Below are 17,285 nucleotides of genomic sequence, written 5' to 3' on the forward strand. Positions count from 1 at the left end.
GGGGGAGACGGGTTGAGGTTTATGTCATGGAACGTCAATGGGTTGGGGGACCGTATTAAGCGGGGTGTTGTACTGCAATATTTGCGTCGTTTGACTCCTGATGTGGTGTTTCTCCAGGAGACGCATTTGGTCGGCAATGTCTGCCATGCGATGAACAGGGGGGGATACCGCCTCGTAGCCCATTCTGGTTTCACAACTGGCTCCAGGGGGGTGGGCATTCTCCTGCGAACCTCCCTTCCGGTGGAGATCACGAGGATAGTCTCGGATGACAGAGGGCGCTATGTGTGTTTGATTGGGAGGTGGGAGGGGCAGCCCCTTACCCTGGTTTCAGTCTACGTCCCCCCGGGCCTCCGGAACTCCACCTTTACTGATTTGGGTCGAATGCTGCTTGACCTCCCGGACGGCCTCCTGCTCATGGGCGGGGACTTTAATTCTGTGGTCTCGGGTGAACTGGATCGTCACCCACCGAGGACCCTCCCCGCTGCCCAGTCATGGCTGGGTGGGATGTTGGAGACCTTCGGCTTGGTGGATAGTTGGAGACTAATGCATCCGACCCAGTGCCAGTTCACCTTTCATTCGGGGGCGCATGGGAGTCTCTCCAGGTTAGACTACTTCCTTATGCCCGCGGCGCAGACTGGTCGGATTCGAGAGGTCAGACACCTGGCGCGTGGTATCTCCGACCATTCTCCGCTGTGGCTTCTCTTTGACACCGGGTCGCGGTCCGCAGGGCGGATAGCTCCCATTAACCCCTGGTACCTGCGGGACCCTGTGACTCGTGACAGCCTGGTTAAGGCCATGGACCAATACTTCAGTGAAAACGAGGGGTCGGTGTCGTCTGCGCTGTCCCTTTGGGAAGCCTTTAAAACTGTTATACGCGGACACGCCCTCGCCCAGATAGTGGTGGCCAAGAAGGTTAGGAGCGAGGCGGTGGTGAAGCTGGAGACTGACATCTCGGGGCTGGAGTCGGCCTTGGAGGCGAATGTTACTCCGGACGGGCTACATGCCCTTAGCCTGAAACAGTTCGAATATAGGTCCCTGGTCACTGACGCGGCCAAAACTATGTATAGGGAGCAGCAGGGCCGATTGTATGACGCGGGGGACAAAGCGGGAAAGTTGATTGCGTGGCTGGACAAAAAGGAGAGAGTGAATCGTGTGGTCCCCGAGTTGCGTGCTGCGGATGGTGTGTGTGTGACTGAGCCGGACGAGATTGTGGAATGCTTCGCTGACCACCTCCGGGCGGTGTACTCCCCGGTGACTGACAGGGACGAGGATGACTCTCGCCTCCTACTGAGAGATATTGCTCTGCCCGGCCTGTCCGTTGAGGACCGGGAGCGGCTGGACGCCCCCTTATCGTCGGATGAAATAGCGACCGCGATTCGTTCCCTTCGCTCGGGCAAGGCTATGGGTCCTAACGGTCTACCCATTGAACTATACAAATTGCGTCCTGATAGGCTTGCGCCCTTCCTCAGCCGCATGTTCCGCGACTCTCTTGCGGCGGGTTCCCTTCCGGCCGACCAGCGCTTGGCCACTATAGTCGTTATCCCCAAGGAGGGCAAGCCGCGTGACCGCTGTACCTCTTACCGGCCTATTTCACTGCTCAATGCGGAGCCTAAAATCCTGGCGAAAGTCCTTGCCAATCGATTGTTGAGTGTCGTGTGCGACCTTATTCACCCGGACCAATGCGGCTTTATCCCGCACCGCAACACCGCTCTTAACTTGCGTCGTCTGCACGGGGTCCTCGCCAGGGCGGAGTTCCTCACCGAACCGGCCGTGCTGGTTTCTTTGGATGCCACGATGGCATTTGACACTATTGAGTGGCCATTCCTCTGGGCCGTCTTGGATAAATTCGGCTTTGGAGAGGGATTTATTGGCTGGGTGAGGCTCCTTTACACGGGACCCACGGCTCAAGTGGTGGTGAATGGGCGGGTCTCTCGGCCCTTTGCCCTCGGCAGGGGCACGAGGCAGGGGTGCCCGTTGTCCCCGTTGCTTTTTGCTCTCGCCCTGGAGCCACTCGCTGCCTGGCTCCGTTGGGAGCCCTCGCTTAGAGGGATCCGGTGGGGCCCGGGCTTCGAAGATCGGGTCTCGCTGTATGCGGACGACATTCTCCTGTATCTCACCTCACCGCGGCAGTCACTCAACGTCCTCTTTGACGTTCTGACCTCCTTTGGGAACAATTCGGGTCTCACGATCAATTGGTCTAAATCCTGCGTTTATCCCATCTCTGGTGGTCCTCCTCTCCTGCCGCCTCGGCTCCCGATTCAAATATCTCTGAACGGCTTTAAGTACCTGGGGATATACGTTTCGCTGGACCCGGTGGCTCGCTATGAGCAGAATCTCCTGCGTCCACTTCGGCGACTGCGTGAGGACACGGCCCGGTGGTGCAGGCTGCCCCTGTCCCCGCTGGGTCGGGCCGCGCTGTTTAAAATGATGTCCCTTCCCAGGTTCCTCTATGCACTCCAGAACTCCTTCGACGTTATCCCAGTGGCCTACTTTCGGGAGGTGGAGAGCCTGCAGAGGAGACTGGTGTGGAACGGCCGGGCGCGTATTGCTCTTGCCAAGCTCACTCTCCCCTGGTATGACGGGGGCATCGCGCTTCCTGACATTCGCAGGTACTATTGGGCCTCGCAGCTATCTGCCATTAACCACGCCACGTATGCGCCCGGCTTGAATCCGGCGTATGAGATGGACAAGTTCCTGCTTCCCGGCGGGAACTACAACAGGGCACTTTATTCCCACCTGGCTGACCGGACCCTTACGGGTCCTACGAAGATTGCTGTGCGGACCTGGAGGGCTGCCACTGCGGCCATGGGCTGGAGTGAGCGAATGACATGTGCTACTCCCTTGTTTGCCTCCGACCGCCTGGGCAGCTTGTGGACCACCAAGGGGTTTGACCAGTGGGACACGATTGGTATCAGCAAAGTGGGAGACCTGTGGCACAAGGGCGCGGTCAAGACTTTCGCGGTGCTCCAGGCCGAATACGAGCTGACCGACAGGGAGTTCTTCCGCTACGCCCAGGTTCGACACGCCCTGCTCTCGGTCTTCGGGGAGGGGACCAAGATCCCTGTCTCCTCGCCCCTCGAGGACCGCATACTTGACGGACATGTCCCTGATAGTACTATTTCTTTAATTTATAAAAAATTGATTAATCACCGGGCGGATCTCCTGGTGCGCCTTCGGGAGGCTTGGACTGGGGATGGGGTCGAATTGGACGACGAAGACTGGCAGTCTGCACTGTCGTCCCCCAAGGAGGTTGCCATTCCGGCTCGTCTCCGGTTGGTACAGCTCAAGATTCTCCACCGGGTGTATGTGACGGGTCCGCGCTTGGTCACGATGGGATTTTCCGACGACGGGCTCTGTAAGCGAGGCTGTGGGCTCGGCGCCACCTTTCTTCATATCCTTTGGGAGTGCCGCGAGGTGGCGGACTACTGGCGCCGGGTCCACACGGTTATGGGACAGGTCACCGGGGTTGTGCTGCTGCCGGAGGTGCGTCGCTGTGTCCTGAATGTGTGGGAGCCCAATGACTACAACGCGGCGCAGACTCGGTGGGCGGCCCTAGGGAACATGATTGCCAAGAGGGATATAGCGCAACTTTGGGGCGCTCAACGGCCGCCCACCGTGTCAGTATGGAAGGAGAATATGGACTGGTGTATGTTTCGGGAGAAGACAGTGTATGTGGCCCGTGGCAAGCCGGGGGCATGGGGTAGAATTTGGGGTCAATGGAATGCGTATCGCGGAGGCATCTGTACGCCCCCCCTGGTGGACACTGATATCGCCATGTCCCCCTGACCCTTGGCGGCTCCTGGCGCTTTTTGTAACAACTACATATGGACGTTCATCTCCCTTGAGCCCCTTCCCCCCCCCCCCCCCTCCGTCCCCGGCCTCCCGGTGCTCCTCTCTTTAGCGGATTGCTCAAATGTTCTGACTGGAGTTTCCCGGGGGGAGCCTGAGCCGCACTGGTATCCCTCATAACTCGCCTTTTGTTTTTATTGTTTTTCATTTTGTTTCTGTTATTGTTGGACTGACGCTTGCTGTTCTTCGAGAACTATCTTGAGCCACTACGGGGCAGTGCCCTGGGAACTGACTGTAGCCTTGATATGTGTATATTTCCTTATGTACCTAGCGGCCGGCCCGGGTGGTTGTAGGCCCATATTTGTAACCGAATTACTGTTCAATAAAAACTTTTTCAAAAAAAAAAAAAAAAAAAAAAAAAAAAAAATTTGCACAGACAGTTTGATTGATAAAAATATATAATACACAAATGGTAATGTGTGGAAATCGATTCGGGTTTCTGTGAATATTTATCATTTGTGCATCACCAGGTAAGTGAATTGATTTGTTTTGATCCTATTAAAACCTATTCCTAGTACACTTCAGAATTACAAAAAATAGGTGCTTCATTTTTGCTTTCCTGACTGCTGGATGCATACAGTTAATTTACAGGTATTTACATTTTGTTCTGTATTGCCAAATACAACATCCTACATTGTCACATAATCCTCTTTAAAAACTCCTCTCACTTTGTAGTCAGAGAAAGAAAAGTAAACACCAATAGAAAAGAATAAAGCAGCCTGACGTTTGACCTGTCTTTGAATCACTGGAAAGTGTGACAACCTAAACATAGAATTTAAAGGCATCTTTATTTATTGCTCTGACTTTACCGACTCACCAAAAATCAAGTCTTGACCCACAGTTAAGCAAACACTGTTCTAGACGAAGCTAATGCTGCTTATAAGCATAGCAAAACTCCTCAGTCAATCAAATAAATCACATACACAGATCACACATCTGTACAATCTTCACCCCAAAAAGAAGGGGAAACAGGTCCTCACGTACCTACCGCCAGTCCTGGGTCGCTGTTCATGGTCTGGACAATCTCCATCCCCTGGAGGTAGAGAGAGAGAAAGAAATAGAGATAGAGAGAGTTATATAACCCAAAGACAGGACCCAATGTAGAGAGAGCAGCAGCCTCAAACATCATGTATAGCAGTGCACGTGATTCATTCAACACAGCCGCACTCATCTTTCCTCTCCCCCACTCACATGTAAGTTGGAGGCTTCAATGTATAAATGCGTAGCCCAACTGTAAGAATGATCATAAACTCTTACTTGAAATTCATTACAACATGAATCACAGAAAGTGAGGAACATCCTGCCCCATAACAGGTACTGACTAACTCATGGAACTAAATAAGCCTAATAAATGGCACTCCTCTCACTATAAAGCCTGCAATCTATTACATGACAACAAAATTGCAACTGCTAGGTCAACCTAACCACTACACTGTAAGGTAATTAAAATGTGTGTAGCTGTGGAGTTAAGAATGGTAAATATATACTACATCTAACACCCGGTTGCATGGCACTATATTGTCATCAATTATATTGACCTTCAATTATCCTGCATACAATACATTGACACCATTACATCGTCAAGGTAAGTATTTTATTATTAACTTTATGTCGTCTACCTATGACTATCAACATTTGTGTTCATCTATTGAACCTACCTATACTTCCATTGTAACGTGTTATGGCAATGTAGCGGATGCAATATAATGTCATGCTATATATTTCTCATGATACTGTGCGGGTGGGTATTCTTAGGCACCCCATGAGAAGGTGCCCAGGATCTTCATGCAAACTGGAGGGCTTCAAAGCCTCTTCAGGGCTATGAATTGCCATATAATGTTTATATACGAAGCACCATTCTTATCTACCTTCATTTCTGAGATTTAGAAGATCGAAGACCTATCACACTATTTCCTCTGTCCACATATCACCTCCAGCGCATGCACTTTATCCCTAGATACAAGGACGCCATTGCTTCCTAAAAATAGTTTTGACCTTGACAAACAGAACTTGAATCTTATGTTTTCAATACAAGTAAGGCTCCCAGTTTTCCGTTTCTACTGATTTTTACAGATAAATACAGACAGAAAACAATATGTGTCCTGTCTGTATTTATTTTTAAAAGCGGAAAAATGCTGAAAATTGTGCTTCTAATGACTGACTTCCAATGCTGTCTTCTGTGAATTCCAGGACAATAGATGAGCAATGAGACAGCATGGGGAGTTAAAAAAAAAGGAGTTGATATCTTTAAATGCAAGGATATGTTAAAATATATTTGTAGTAAATTGCGAATATTTACTTGTGGTTGTAGTGTTTTGCTATATTTGCCTGCCGAATTTGATAAAACACTACAGGCATCACAGTATGAGTGCATGTTTATCAGTTAAATAAATATGGAAATGTAACATTTTTTACAACATTTATTCACAAACTAATTAATAAATATGGATAAATACTAATAAGATGGTCAAAAAATAAATATGGATAAATACAGAGGGAAATGTTAAAAAAAATACCATAGAATCAGGAGCTCTAAATACAAGTCAAGTGAATGTTTGGAAACCAGTTACCATAGTTTATCTATTTTCCAAGCATCTCTTCATTCATACAGAAGAGAAGTTAACCACTTCGGGGATGAACACCTCACTCTTATAAAGGAAGCTACATTTGCAGTTATTTTGCAAAACCCTATCAGTGCAGTGACCCTGTATTCAACCGGTGCATCTCTACCTTGGTTAGAATGACAGTAGAGCACAGGACATACTGTACCTGGTTCAGAACAACCCAATTTGGATCGATCTGTGCATCCCCCTCCGGATCCAGGATGACTGTCTGATAGGCTCTGAAATCTGTCAGTGTGACCTCTGCGCTCTCTGGGCAGACATCGAGAGGGTCGATCACTGTGTCGTTATCAAAGTCTTCCTCACAAACATCACCCACACCATCACCTGCCAATGAAGAAAATAATAACTGAGTGAAGGGCTAACAGTACTTTGTGCAGGACTAACACCACAATGGGGGAGTAAAACAGGAGAGACAATAACCAAGAAAGAAAAACCTACTGAGATTGGAAAAACAATCACTCTGTTACAGCATAAACCTATATTAACAGAGGACGGGTCACTGCCTCATGAGAAAGCTACACCAGCTGTAGTAGAAAACCTGCGATTCGCTACATAGAATAACACGACACATGGTTCATGGCCAGGTACCACCTTTGTGGGTATGGTGAATGGATGATAAATTGAAATGGGTGGATTGTTAATGGCCTATTAGTGTTTGATGGGTGGATGGGTAGGGAGGTGTGATAAAGCCCACAGACATGGGTGAAGCATTGCTATTCAGAGGCACGGCGTGCAGATATGTATTTAATAAGGGCACAAAATCTGATTTTGAGCTTGAATAAATAAACTGAGAACAAAGGGTGGTGGCTGGTGGATGGATGGATGGTAAAAAGACAGAAAGAAAGTGAATGGTATTATGGTGGGTGTTGAATAGATGTTGGAAGATGAAGGGCTAAATGGTTGATGTTGTTTGGATGGATGGTGAATGGTCAGTGGGCTAAGGTGACTGGACGGAACATGGTGAATTAATGCTGAATTTGTGAATCTCACATGTAAGTGAATGATGCGATTGGTGACCAGTGAATATTAAGGGAATGGTTAATAGTTGGAAAATGAAAATTTGAGGAAAAAGTGTGAATTGTGAATAGATGGTGAAAAAATACCATTTGGCAAATCGATGGTAGACAAGTGGGAAGAGGGTAGATTGTAAATCAATGGAAATGGTAAATCTTTGCTCACTGGTGGATAAATGGTAAATGGTGAAAATTGTTGGGATGCAAATTGAAATGTAGGATACATTGGTGGTGGATGGATGATAAAAGGTGAACACATAGAGGATGGTGGATGGTTAATGGATGGTGCACGATGGACGGATCAATGGTGAATGGATGATGAATTGAAGATAAACAGCAAATGGCTGGTGAAAGGGTGATGGACAGTGAGTGGTTAATAGTAATAGATTGTTAACTGATGGTCAATTTATTGTAAACAGTCAAAGGGTCATAGATTGATGGATGGTGAATGTGAATGGATGATGGTCTGTGAATATACGGCGAGTAAACAGAGACTGGATTAATAACGGATGAGAATGGCTGCTGAAAGGCTGATGATCAGTTGCCATACGATGAGTGGAAGGGATGATCAATGTTAGATGGAGAGTGGAAGTAAAATGGAAGGTAAATGATGATTCTATGGTGAATGGACGGCAAACACGAACGAACAGTGACTGGAGAATTAATGATAAATGGCAAATGTCTGATGACTGGTGATGGACGGCCAATGGATAGTGACTCGAAGGTAAACGGTGAATGGACCTGCTTGATGAATACTGAATGAATGGTGAATGTATGTCAAGCAGGTGACTGAATGGCTGTTGAATGAATGTCAAAGAGAAGGTGGTTGTATGGATGGTGAATGTATGTTAAAAGGTGGTTGAATGGGTGGTCAATGTATGTTAATAGAAAGTGACTGAATGGATGGTGAATGTATGTTAAAAGAAGGTGGTTGAATAGGTGGTTAATGTATGTTAATAGAAGGTGACTGAATGGATGGTGAATGTATGTTAAAAGAAGGTGCTTGTGTTCTATAGAAGGTGATTGAATGGATGGTGAATGTGTGTTCAATAGAAGGTGGTTGTATGGATGGTGAAGGTATCTTAAAAGAAGGTGGTTGAATAGGTGGTCAATGTGTGTTAAATAGAAGGTGATTGAATGGATGGTCAATGTATGTTCAATAGAAGGTGGTTGTATGGATGGTGAAGGTATCTTAAAAGAAGGTGGTTGAATAGGTGGTCAATGTGTGTTAAATAGAAGGTGATTGAATGGATGGTGAATGTATGTTCAATAGAAGGTGGTTGTATGGATGGTGAAGGTATCTTAAAAGAAGGTGGCCAATGTATGTTAATAGAAGGTTACTGAATGGATGGTGACTGTATGCTAAATAGAAGGTGATTGAATGGATGGTGAAAGCATGTTAAGTAAAAAGTCGTGGAATGTATAATTAATGTATGTTAAATAGAAGGTAGATGCACAGTGGTTGGATGGACAGTGAACTATTAATAGATAGTCAATAAAGGATGGTGAGTAGATGATGAAAGGGTAGAGAATAATTAAGGGATGGTGGCTGGATAGTGAATTGAAATGGGTGGATTATGAATGGGCTTGATGGCTGGATGGGTAGGGAGGTGTGACAAAGCCAACAGACAAGGGTGCACCATTGCCGTTCAGAGGCACGGTGTACAAATATGTATTAATTTAAAAAGGACACAATCAGATTTTTGCACTTTTGCACCATACAGAGTACAAAAGCCTTCTTTTCTGATACCAAAGGGCGGGAGCATGAAACTAAGGTGCAATTAAATTTACATCCAGTAAGAGTGAGTTTTCTTTAACATTCTGTGTGTTAGGTTTGAGTGGGTAAGATGGAGTGTTGAAAGGATGGAGGGAGCGATGGTTGAGTTGATGGTTGGATGACTGAGTTGTTGCATAGGTAGTTTGGTGGCTTGATTGTTGAGTGGATGGTTGGAATGTGTGGGTAGATGAATTCAAGTGTGCAATGATGGAGGGGTAGGCACGTTTTGGTGTGCGGATGGACGGATGGAGTGTGTGAATTGATTGACAAATACATCGAGAATTTGTGTGCATGGAGACTGCTGGTGGATGGATGAATAGTAGAAGTCCTATTAACACACGCACTATCATGTGAGGACTCCACTAATGATCGCTGGGGGGGGGGAGTCAATCAGGGAGACTCGGAAGAAGAGAGCTGCAGGCATCTCACCAGCCCTAAAGCAGCACAAGCCGGGAAGCACAAGAGGTCTCCTGCCTGATCTGGGAGCAACTAGGACAAGTGCAGTTAGATTGGCTGGGGTATGATGGACTGTATACACTGCTGGGCAAAGTCACCATATCAGAGAGGGATGGGATGAGTAGGGCGTGACATACTGTGGGCGCCATAGGCCGTGAGTTTACAACGTGTACTCTGGCAGGGTCTGTGAAGATGCATTCCTTTGCAAGCTGGTGGTTTGCACCCTAAGCGGGACAAAGGGTTCTGTTTCAACATGCAAGTGCACTCAGTTACACTTTTGCAAGCCTTCACTAAAGTGCACCATGAAGAGATGTGACAGGGTTCATTGCAATGGGCACAATTTTTGCCAGTTGCAGAACTGTGACACAAGAAGTGCTACAGAAAATATAAAAGAAATACAAAAATGGTATCATGACAAGCAGCAACATTACAATCAGAAGTATTCTATGCAGAGTAACTGAAAGTGGAAGCAAGAAGAGGATTTTCCATCACTTCAGTCTGGAATCCACAGGGTGATAGTTGCTTCTCCTCTAGTTCCAAGGATCCTCGGTAATGGTGAAAGTAAGTCTGAGAGTGTAGACTTTTATGCCCACTAGGGAGTGTGCCTTTCTCATATGTTTAACAACCTCTACAATGCTCCAAAAACACCCAAGAAATTACAAGGGAGGAGCTATTGCTTTTCTGAAACTCTAAAACATACTAACTGGACAAACCCCAAATAATCCATGAATGACATCAGATCCTTAAAACAACGTGGATGTTTCCACCCAGGCTATTTTATGGTGCTACGGGCAGTCTGTGCAGTGAAACGGTATCTCACTTCTTAGGTTTTTCTATTTAATAACCATTCCACAGTACTGAGTGTGGAATCCACATGTACTGATGATTTCCCCCCAAATAAGCGCCTGTTGACTATCCACATGTTGTGAGGCTCACCATCAGAGTCCTTCTGGTTGGGATTATTGATGAGACGACAGTTATCGGGACCTGGCGGGATGTAATCAGGAATCCCATCATTGTCATCATCATCGTCACACTCATCGCCAATCCCATCGTTATCCGAGTCCAGTTGAGCGCTGTTTGGTATTTCAGGGCAGTTGTCCTTCGTGTCCTGGTGACCATCATCATCCCTAAAAATCACACAGACCGCGTGAAACAAACGCCACAGGGTGGTGGTCTGGCATCCAAGAAATTCATCAAACCAATAAAAACTTCCCAAAATCGAAACCCTCCCATCAGCGGACAGCAGAGGCAGTAGCTACACATGGGTTAGTGTCAGCTCTGTTAATGCACCAGAGCCTTGTTCTACAGAGGCCTCTGCTACCCAGTACTGGGCCTTACGAACACACACACACACCCTCCAAGTCAAGGCATCTTAACCATGAGTAGCTCTGCATGCTATTCCTCGACTATTTAAAGACTGGGTCCCCACACAGAGCTTTGTCACTGCATCCAGGCATGCAGCATCCTCTGACATTCCAGTGGCGGGACCAGTAAAGTATCTCACTCCTGACCTGCATAATTCCCTGCCATCCCAATTGTGGGACCAGCACATAGTTCTCCCAAGGCACCTCATTCCTTCCTGCAGCATCTTCTGCTACCTTCAAAGCTAGCCCGCACAAATCCTGCCTAATCTACCTGTACCCTGACTTACAGCACCACTGTCTATAGTAGTAGATCAGCAATGGCTCCTCCATTATGGCAGAGGAGCATTCCCCCCCCCCCCCCGGTAGCAGATGCAAACTTGAAAAATAAAAAGATAATAAAAGAGTTTTATTATCATTTTATTATTCTGCACCAAGCCGAACCTTGGGTGCGGGTCCATCCAGCCAGCAGCACTGCAGCGTGGGGAGGAGGAGTGGTGGGCACTGCTGCAAGTGTGCATGTCGGTTTGTCCGGCTGCCTTAGGATGGCCAAACCGACACACACACTGAGATCTCTTCACCCTGAGCTGCATTGCTGGGTGGAGAACAGCAGGCCGTGGCTCCCAGTCCACGTGGGAGCACAAAACCAGCCCGCTCAGGCCAATCCCAGTGCTTCCCTCATGCTGGGTTACAGTATTAACAGCATGAGAGCAGCCTCTGGATTGTCCGTAGGGGAGTCTGGGAGCCTCAGCCAGTGCACTAGCAGTAGAGCCAGAGGAGCAGAAAAGTGGCGAGGCGGCAGGTAAGCTCTTTATTTGTTTGTTATTCTCCCTGCGCTGCCCCACCACGTTTCCCAGATACCAGCCACTACTGCTGTTAATGTGACCTAATTGCCTCTCTGATGCTTCACCGCTATCCTGACATGCTAAATACTGTTCCAGGTCAAGAACTCACACACACACACACAGCCCTGACAACAGCTACTATTCCCGACCTTCCTCACACTTCTCTGCACTCACTGGTCTCTGTAAAGTCAACTCCTCTTGTTACTACTACCAAATAAAATATATATTTTTGGGCTAGAAAGTCAAAAAAGGGTGGACTCACAAAGATGGTACCTTTATTAACACAGACATTTTTGTTTCTAAGCTTACAAAACTAGCTATTTCTCTTCCCTAGGCAGGCTAGTCAATTTTTATTAAAGAGCTCCATTGTTCTTGAAAGCTGGCATCTAAACGTAAGTTAGCCTAAGAAGAGAATAATCTTTGCAAGATAGTAATTGTTTTACATTTTCTTAACAAATAATAAGTTGGACTCATTACTTCAGTGCTTCTTTACTCTGCCAAACTATTCTTGGCCCCTTGAATAACACTCACAAAGGTGTGCAGCCAGAGACGAGTTACAGGGCGATAGAAGGAGAATAAGAGAGAGAAAGAAAGTGAGTACAAAAGAGAGGCAGAGAGAGAAAGTTAGAGGAACCAGGAAATGGAAACAGAGAATCAATGAGATACAAAGACAAAAAAGTAAGATATAGAGAGAGACAGCTGCCAACATGGCTAATGAATAACAATCCCTGTGAGCGCAGTAGCCTGGCCCTGTGAATATGGCATAATTCTGTCTGTGACTTGACATCTATTACCGTAAAAATACACACCGAAGGCGGTAATGCCCTGAATCGATGGCATTCCCTTCACACGAAGAGGGAGACAGATGGCATTTGGATGAGAGCCGGGGCAGGAAGACTTGAGGAGGTGATTGTAAGAAAGTGAAAGAAGTACTCATGGATTGCTAAGGAAAGAATCAGCGATTCAGGGGCACTCAAGATCTGTGGCCCACATGGGAGAATGACCAATAACCCAGGCTGATGCTAACAACCAGGGGCTACCCCTGACATAACCCATCAACCAAGCTGCCCACAGGAGAGAGGCTTCTGGTGCCCGGTCGCCACGGTTCTTGGAGGAAACCACGGGTGGGGGATAGTACTAGGAGAATGGTGGGTTAGCCAATGGACTGGTTGATAACTGGGGAGCTGCTGTGGAAAAGATGGTGAAAGATGTATTGAAACTCATTAAGTTGTGAGCACTGCTGATTAAGCTATTTAGCTACTTGAAGGACACTTTGGGCACAAGTAGGAGATCAGACATGCATTCGGGTACCCGTGAGGTGATGGTTCTAAAAATATCACTGATTTAATCCCACACCCAATGCTCACTTTTTTCTTACTCGCAATGGAAATCCAAAGACATCCCCAAGGGTGGACACTGGAAGACAAAAGACCTAGGCTAATATTCAGAATCCATGTATCAGAAGGAGCAAAGCCTCCCAGTCAAAGGGAAAGACTGTTTTTTGTCCTCAAAAAGAGGCTGTGAACAATATAAGTTTTAATTTACTGAAGCTGTCTGTTTTCCGCATATTTCTGTGTAAAAACTCATTTCTTGTGCTTGAGGACAAAACTTGCACATCAAGGTCAATGGCTGGGCCACAGACTATGCAGAATATTTGCAACGCCATGTGGAGACCCCCCCAGCTGTCATGAAGCTGATGGTGGTTTTTTCCATATGTGGTGGGAATTTACCAAATTGTCTAAATACTGGGAGGGGGCTCTGTCCCAGATTGACGTGGCACCTACAAGCCCGTCCCAAACACCTCCCTGCCCAATGGATGCTTCAAGCCTACAATCGTGGTATAACAAAACAAAAAAAGTAAATTTTTAGACTTAACATTGTTGCAGACAAAACACAGGGTTGACTTTGAAGTTGCTAGGAGCACTGTCGGTGACGGCTTGGAGGGGGGATATAGTAAGATTGGCCTAGGCTGAGGTATTAACCTCTAAAACACACAATCACATCTCTGTGAGCGTGTGGGATAGCCCTATAAGTATTCATGAAGAAGTCAGACAATATACCTCTCTAAGCTGTTCCACCTTGATAATGCAGTACTGAGTCTCAATCGCACAGCTATGGTGAAACAACTAATGGGTGCCTCCGTCTCGCCATTAGGGGCGGTCATTTACTGCCTCACCTGCTCCAACTTCCCTTCCCAATCCAGGCTGGCTGGTTGGTATGAAGATGTTTCGACTGACCCCTCCCTAGAATTATAAGGACAAGGCCGCATCTGTCCTATTAATGATGGTGGTGACACAGTATACCATTAGTGTGGTACTCATTAGTGAATAAACAAATAAGTAATGGAAAACAGTACTGGGATATATGAATGTGTTCGAATGGCAGAGGTAAGGAAAAGTGGAGGCTGGGAGAGAGAGGGGGCAAGCAACAAGATGCAGGCAGACAGTAACAGAGGCATAGAAAGAAATGGACAAACACCAAGATACACTCAATAAGTGAGGAGGCAAATTTACTGAAGTGACGAACAGCGAGATTTAGGCAGAGTGCGATTAATACAGAAAGACAGAGGTACAAGAGAGGAAGGGGCAAGTAGCAAGATGCAGGCACAGAGGAACATAGACTGACATGGTAGAGAAAAAATGGGCAAACAGATAAAGTGATAGTGTGGGAAGCAAACAGACAAAAAAGGTGGAAAGAAAGGAAGACAAAAGACAAAATATACACGAGAGGGAACAAACAGCAATGCAGAGGGCGATGCACATGAACTGAGTTGCAAAACAAATAAAGGAAGTGACACAGACTGACAGAAGAAATGGATGGCAGAGTCGAGGAGAAACAGAAATGCTGCAATGACAGATGCCATTTGCAAGCATAAGTCAGAGTGTGATGCAGGCAAACTTAAAACAGAAATAAAAAGAAAAAAAAGCAAGGTGAAGGCGCTGTTATATAAGCGAACAGTAGAAAGGGAAGCAGAACAATTTCATTGCAGTTATTAAACTGGAGATAGATCATCTTGTAGGGAAGGCCCTGTGTTTCCTCTGACAGTTCAGTGTCTCTGCAAGCTAAGTCAAGTGAAATGTCAAGCACTGAAACCAATCTACGTGCCACATAGCCCAGTCTGCTTCTGTGCTAATTAGACCACCCCTTGAGTGACACGGTTTCCTCTGGATTTGAAATAAATGTTGCTATGGTTCAAAGACCCCCACTTACCAGCACCCCAGAGCGGTAAGGCTTCTAGGTGCTAACATACCTGTCTTCGTTGGTATCGCACATGTCTCCCACCAAGTCACTATCAGCATCTGTCTGGAGAAAAGAGGCAAGAGTCAGGGGCTTTCTGATAACCAGTGGAGCCCAGCAGACGCCACAGGGGAGCACACCAGGCCATGGAAAAGCTGCATGTAGATATCTCAGCAGCTTTAGCTGCCACCACCCTGGGGCTGTGTAGGAAACTGAGGTACAGAATGAGCAGTACGAATCTTCGCAGTGTACTTGACTCTGCCTCATAACAGCAAACACACAAGTCCACACCATATATTCCATGCAGCATTTCATTCAGAGGTTATCCAGTTACCAACCAGAGTCTGGGAGGTAGGGCCTTTTCCGTTCTGACCATGTAGATTTGGATTCTGCTTCACTTTTTTGCTCTTTGTCAGAAAGGCAGCCATTCGGCCTTTCAAAATGCCCTCAGGCATAATCTTTCATGTGAGTTGACAGCTTCCACTTTCTTATCCCATGTGGTGCTGTTTATTCGGTTTGTGGAATTTCTGTAGTCTTACCTCGAAGATGTCCCTGGTTGAACTCCACGTAGACAAGCAACGCACTCTCAATCACTCACCCACCAATTTTCCAAATAAGGAAACTGAGGTACAGAGATGTGTCATGATTTGCTAAGAATCAAGCACTTTTTTTCCCTTAAATGCAGGAGCTGGAATTAAAGCTAAAGATGCCTTCGCTTTCACAGCCGACCGCTTGGCCGGGGGGCTGCATTTAGCGTTACAGAAGAAAGACTCATTCATTCCCATCTAGAGGGAAATATGGGAGTTCAATTCTGGAATCACAAAACCCAGTCATGCAAACAAGGATTACCAGTAATCAACTGACTGCCAAGAGGGGGATTATTGCTTCTGGCTGGACTGCTAGAGGACACGAGGGTTGAGGCAAGCGACGCACACTCAATGGTGGGTCAACAGTATGATCAAGGATCAAAATCTTTCCGTTTATACTGATTTTTACAGATAAATCTAGACAAAACTTCCCTGTCTGCATTCATATTTAAATATGGATAAAAATGGAAGTTCGTTTTTTAGTGCTTCTATATATTGTCAGTTATGACTGTCAGACCAATATCTGTGCAGATTGACATTAAGGTGTTTAAAAAATTAAAACAACGTTCCTAATAAAGCTTGAACAGTTGTAGATGAGCACAAGGTTGTTACTAAAATGTGTATGTTTTCATACAGCTGTATTGATTTATCATCTATCAATATTCATTTAATTAAAACCTGTCAGGCCTTCAAGTATGAGTGTGCATCTATTGGTTAAATAAGTGTGGAAATGCATGCGTTTCAACTACATTTCTTTAGCAAAACCGAGAATATATATGGATAAGCATGGATAAAACTGGCCAAAATATAATATATATACATACTAACAGAGATGTTGAAAAAATAAATACCATAACATCAGGAGCCTTAATAATGACAGGCTCCTTTCTAAAAAAACAAAATGGCAGGCACCTGCGCTTAAAAATAGGCCTACTGTCACACTCTCCGCAACACCTGCAAGAAATCAAGCTCATTTGCAGCAAGTCACCTCATCATGTTTAGAACACTTCTCTAAACATTATGCAGCTTACTCAACACATCTAGCAGACAAAACTGCAACCCGCACCCATACAAGTTCTCTGCCGAAAGTGCAGCAGTAACTCAATGTGAATAGGAGCGCTTTGAGGGCTCCTGAGGTGTATACTGGTGCTATATAAATTCTACAAAATAATAGTCAGCACCTACTCTCCATTCTGGCTTCAATGTGTACTGGAGTTGTTATTTCTGTCTGCTAATTGACTATCTTTGTATAACCTTTCTAAATACCTCCATCTGGTTTTCTACTCTTTTACAATGATCTCACACAGGAAGTTCCACCTTCCTGAGGATGCTTCTGAAAAGCCCCTTTATACTTGGGATCTACTGTCTCTGGCAGCACTAAAAATATTGGCATCCGGGAAACAAGGCTTTGAATCCTGTCTCATCACTTGGTAAATATATGTGATTCTAGACAGGTCCTTTTTTAAATTTCCTGTTTCCCTGTTCCAATTCTGCCAACAATTGGCGTATTTAGAAAGTTCTTGAAACCAGTAT

The 17,285-nt window shown here is 46.0% G+C and overlaps 1 protein-coding gene across 1 annotated transcript in view; it reads right to left on the reverse strand.

Moving 5' to 3' along the window:
- THBS3 (thrombospondin 3) overlaps positions 1-17,285 on the reverse strand; it is a 159,335-nt gene that overhangs the window by 24,521 nt on the left and 117,529 nt on the right. Inside the window, exons 15-18 of the mRNA XM_085638737.1 lie at positions 15,179-15,231; positions 10,656-10,849; positions 6,619-6,797; positions 4,834-4,882 (exon numbers count right to left, since the gene is read on the reverse strand). Of these exons, the coding sequence (XP_085494863.1) occupies positions 4,834-4,882; positions 6,619-6,797; positions 10,656-10,849; positions 15,179-15,231 (475 nt within the window). The remainder of the gene's footprint in view (positions 1-4,833; positions 4,883-6,618; positions 6,798-10,655; positions 10,850-15,178; positions 15,232-17,285) is intronic.

Source organism: Triturus cristatus, chromosome 12, assembly GCF_964204655.1.
Source record: "Triturus cristatus chromosome 12, aTriCri1.1, whole genome shotgun sequence".
Classification (NCBI taxonomy): Eukaryota; Metazoa; Chordata; class Amphibia; order Caudata; family Salamandridae; genus Triturus; species Triturus cristatus.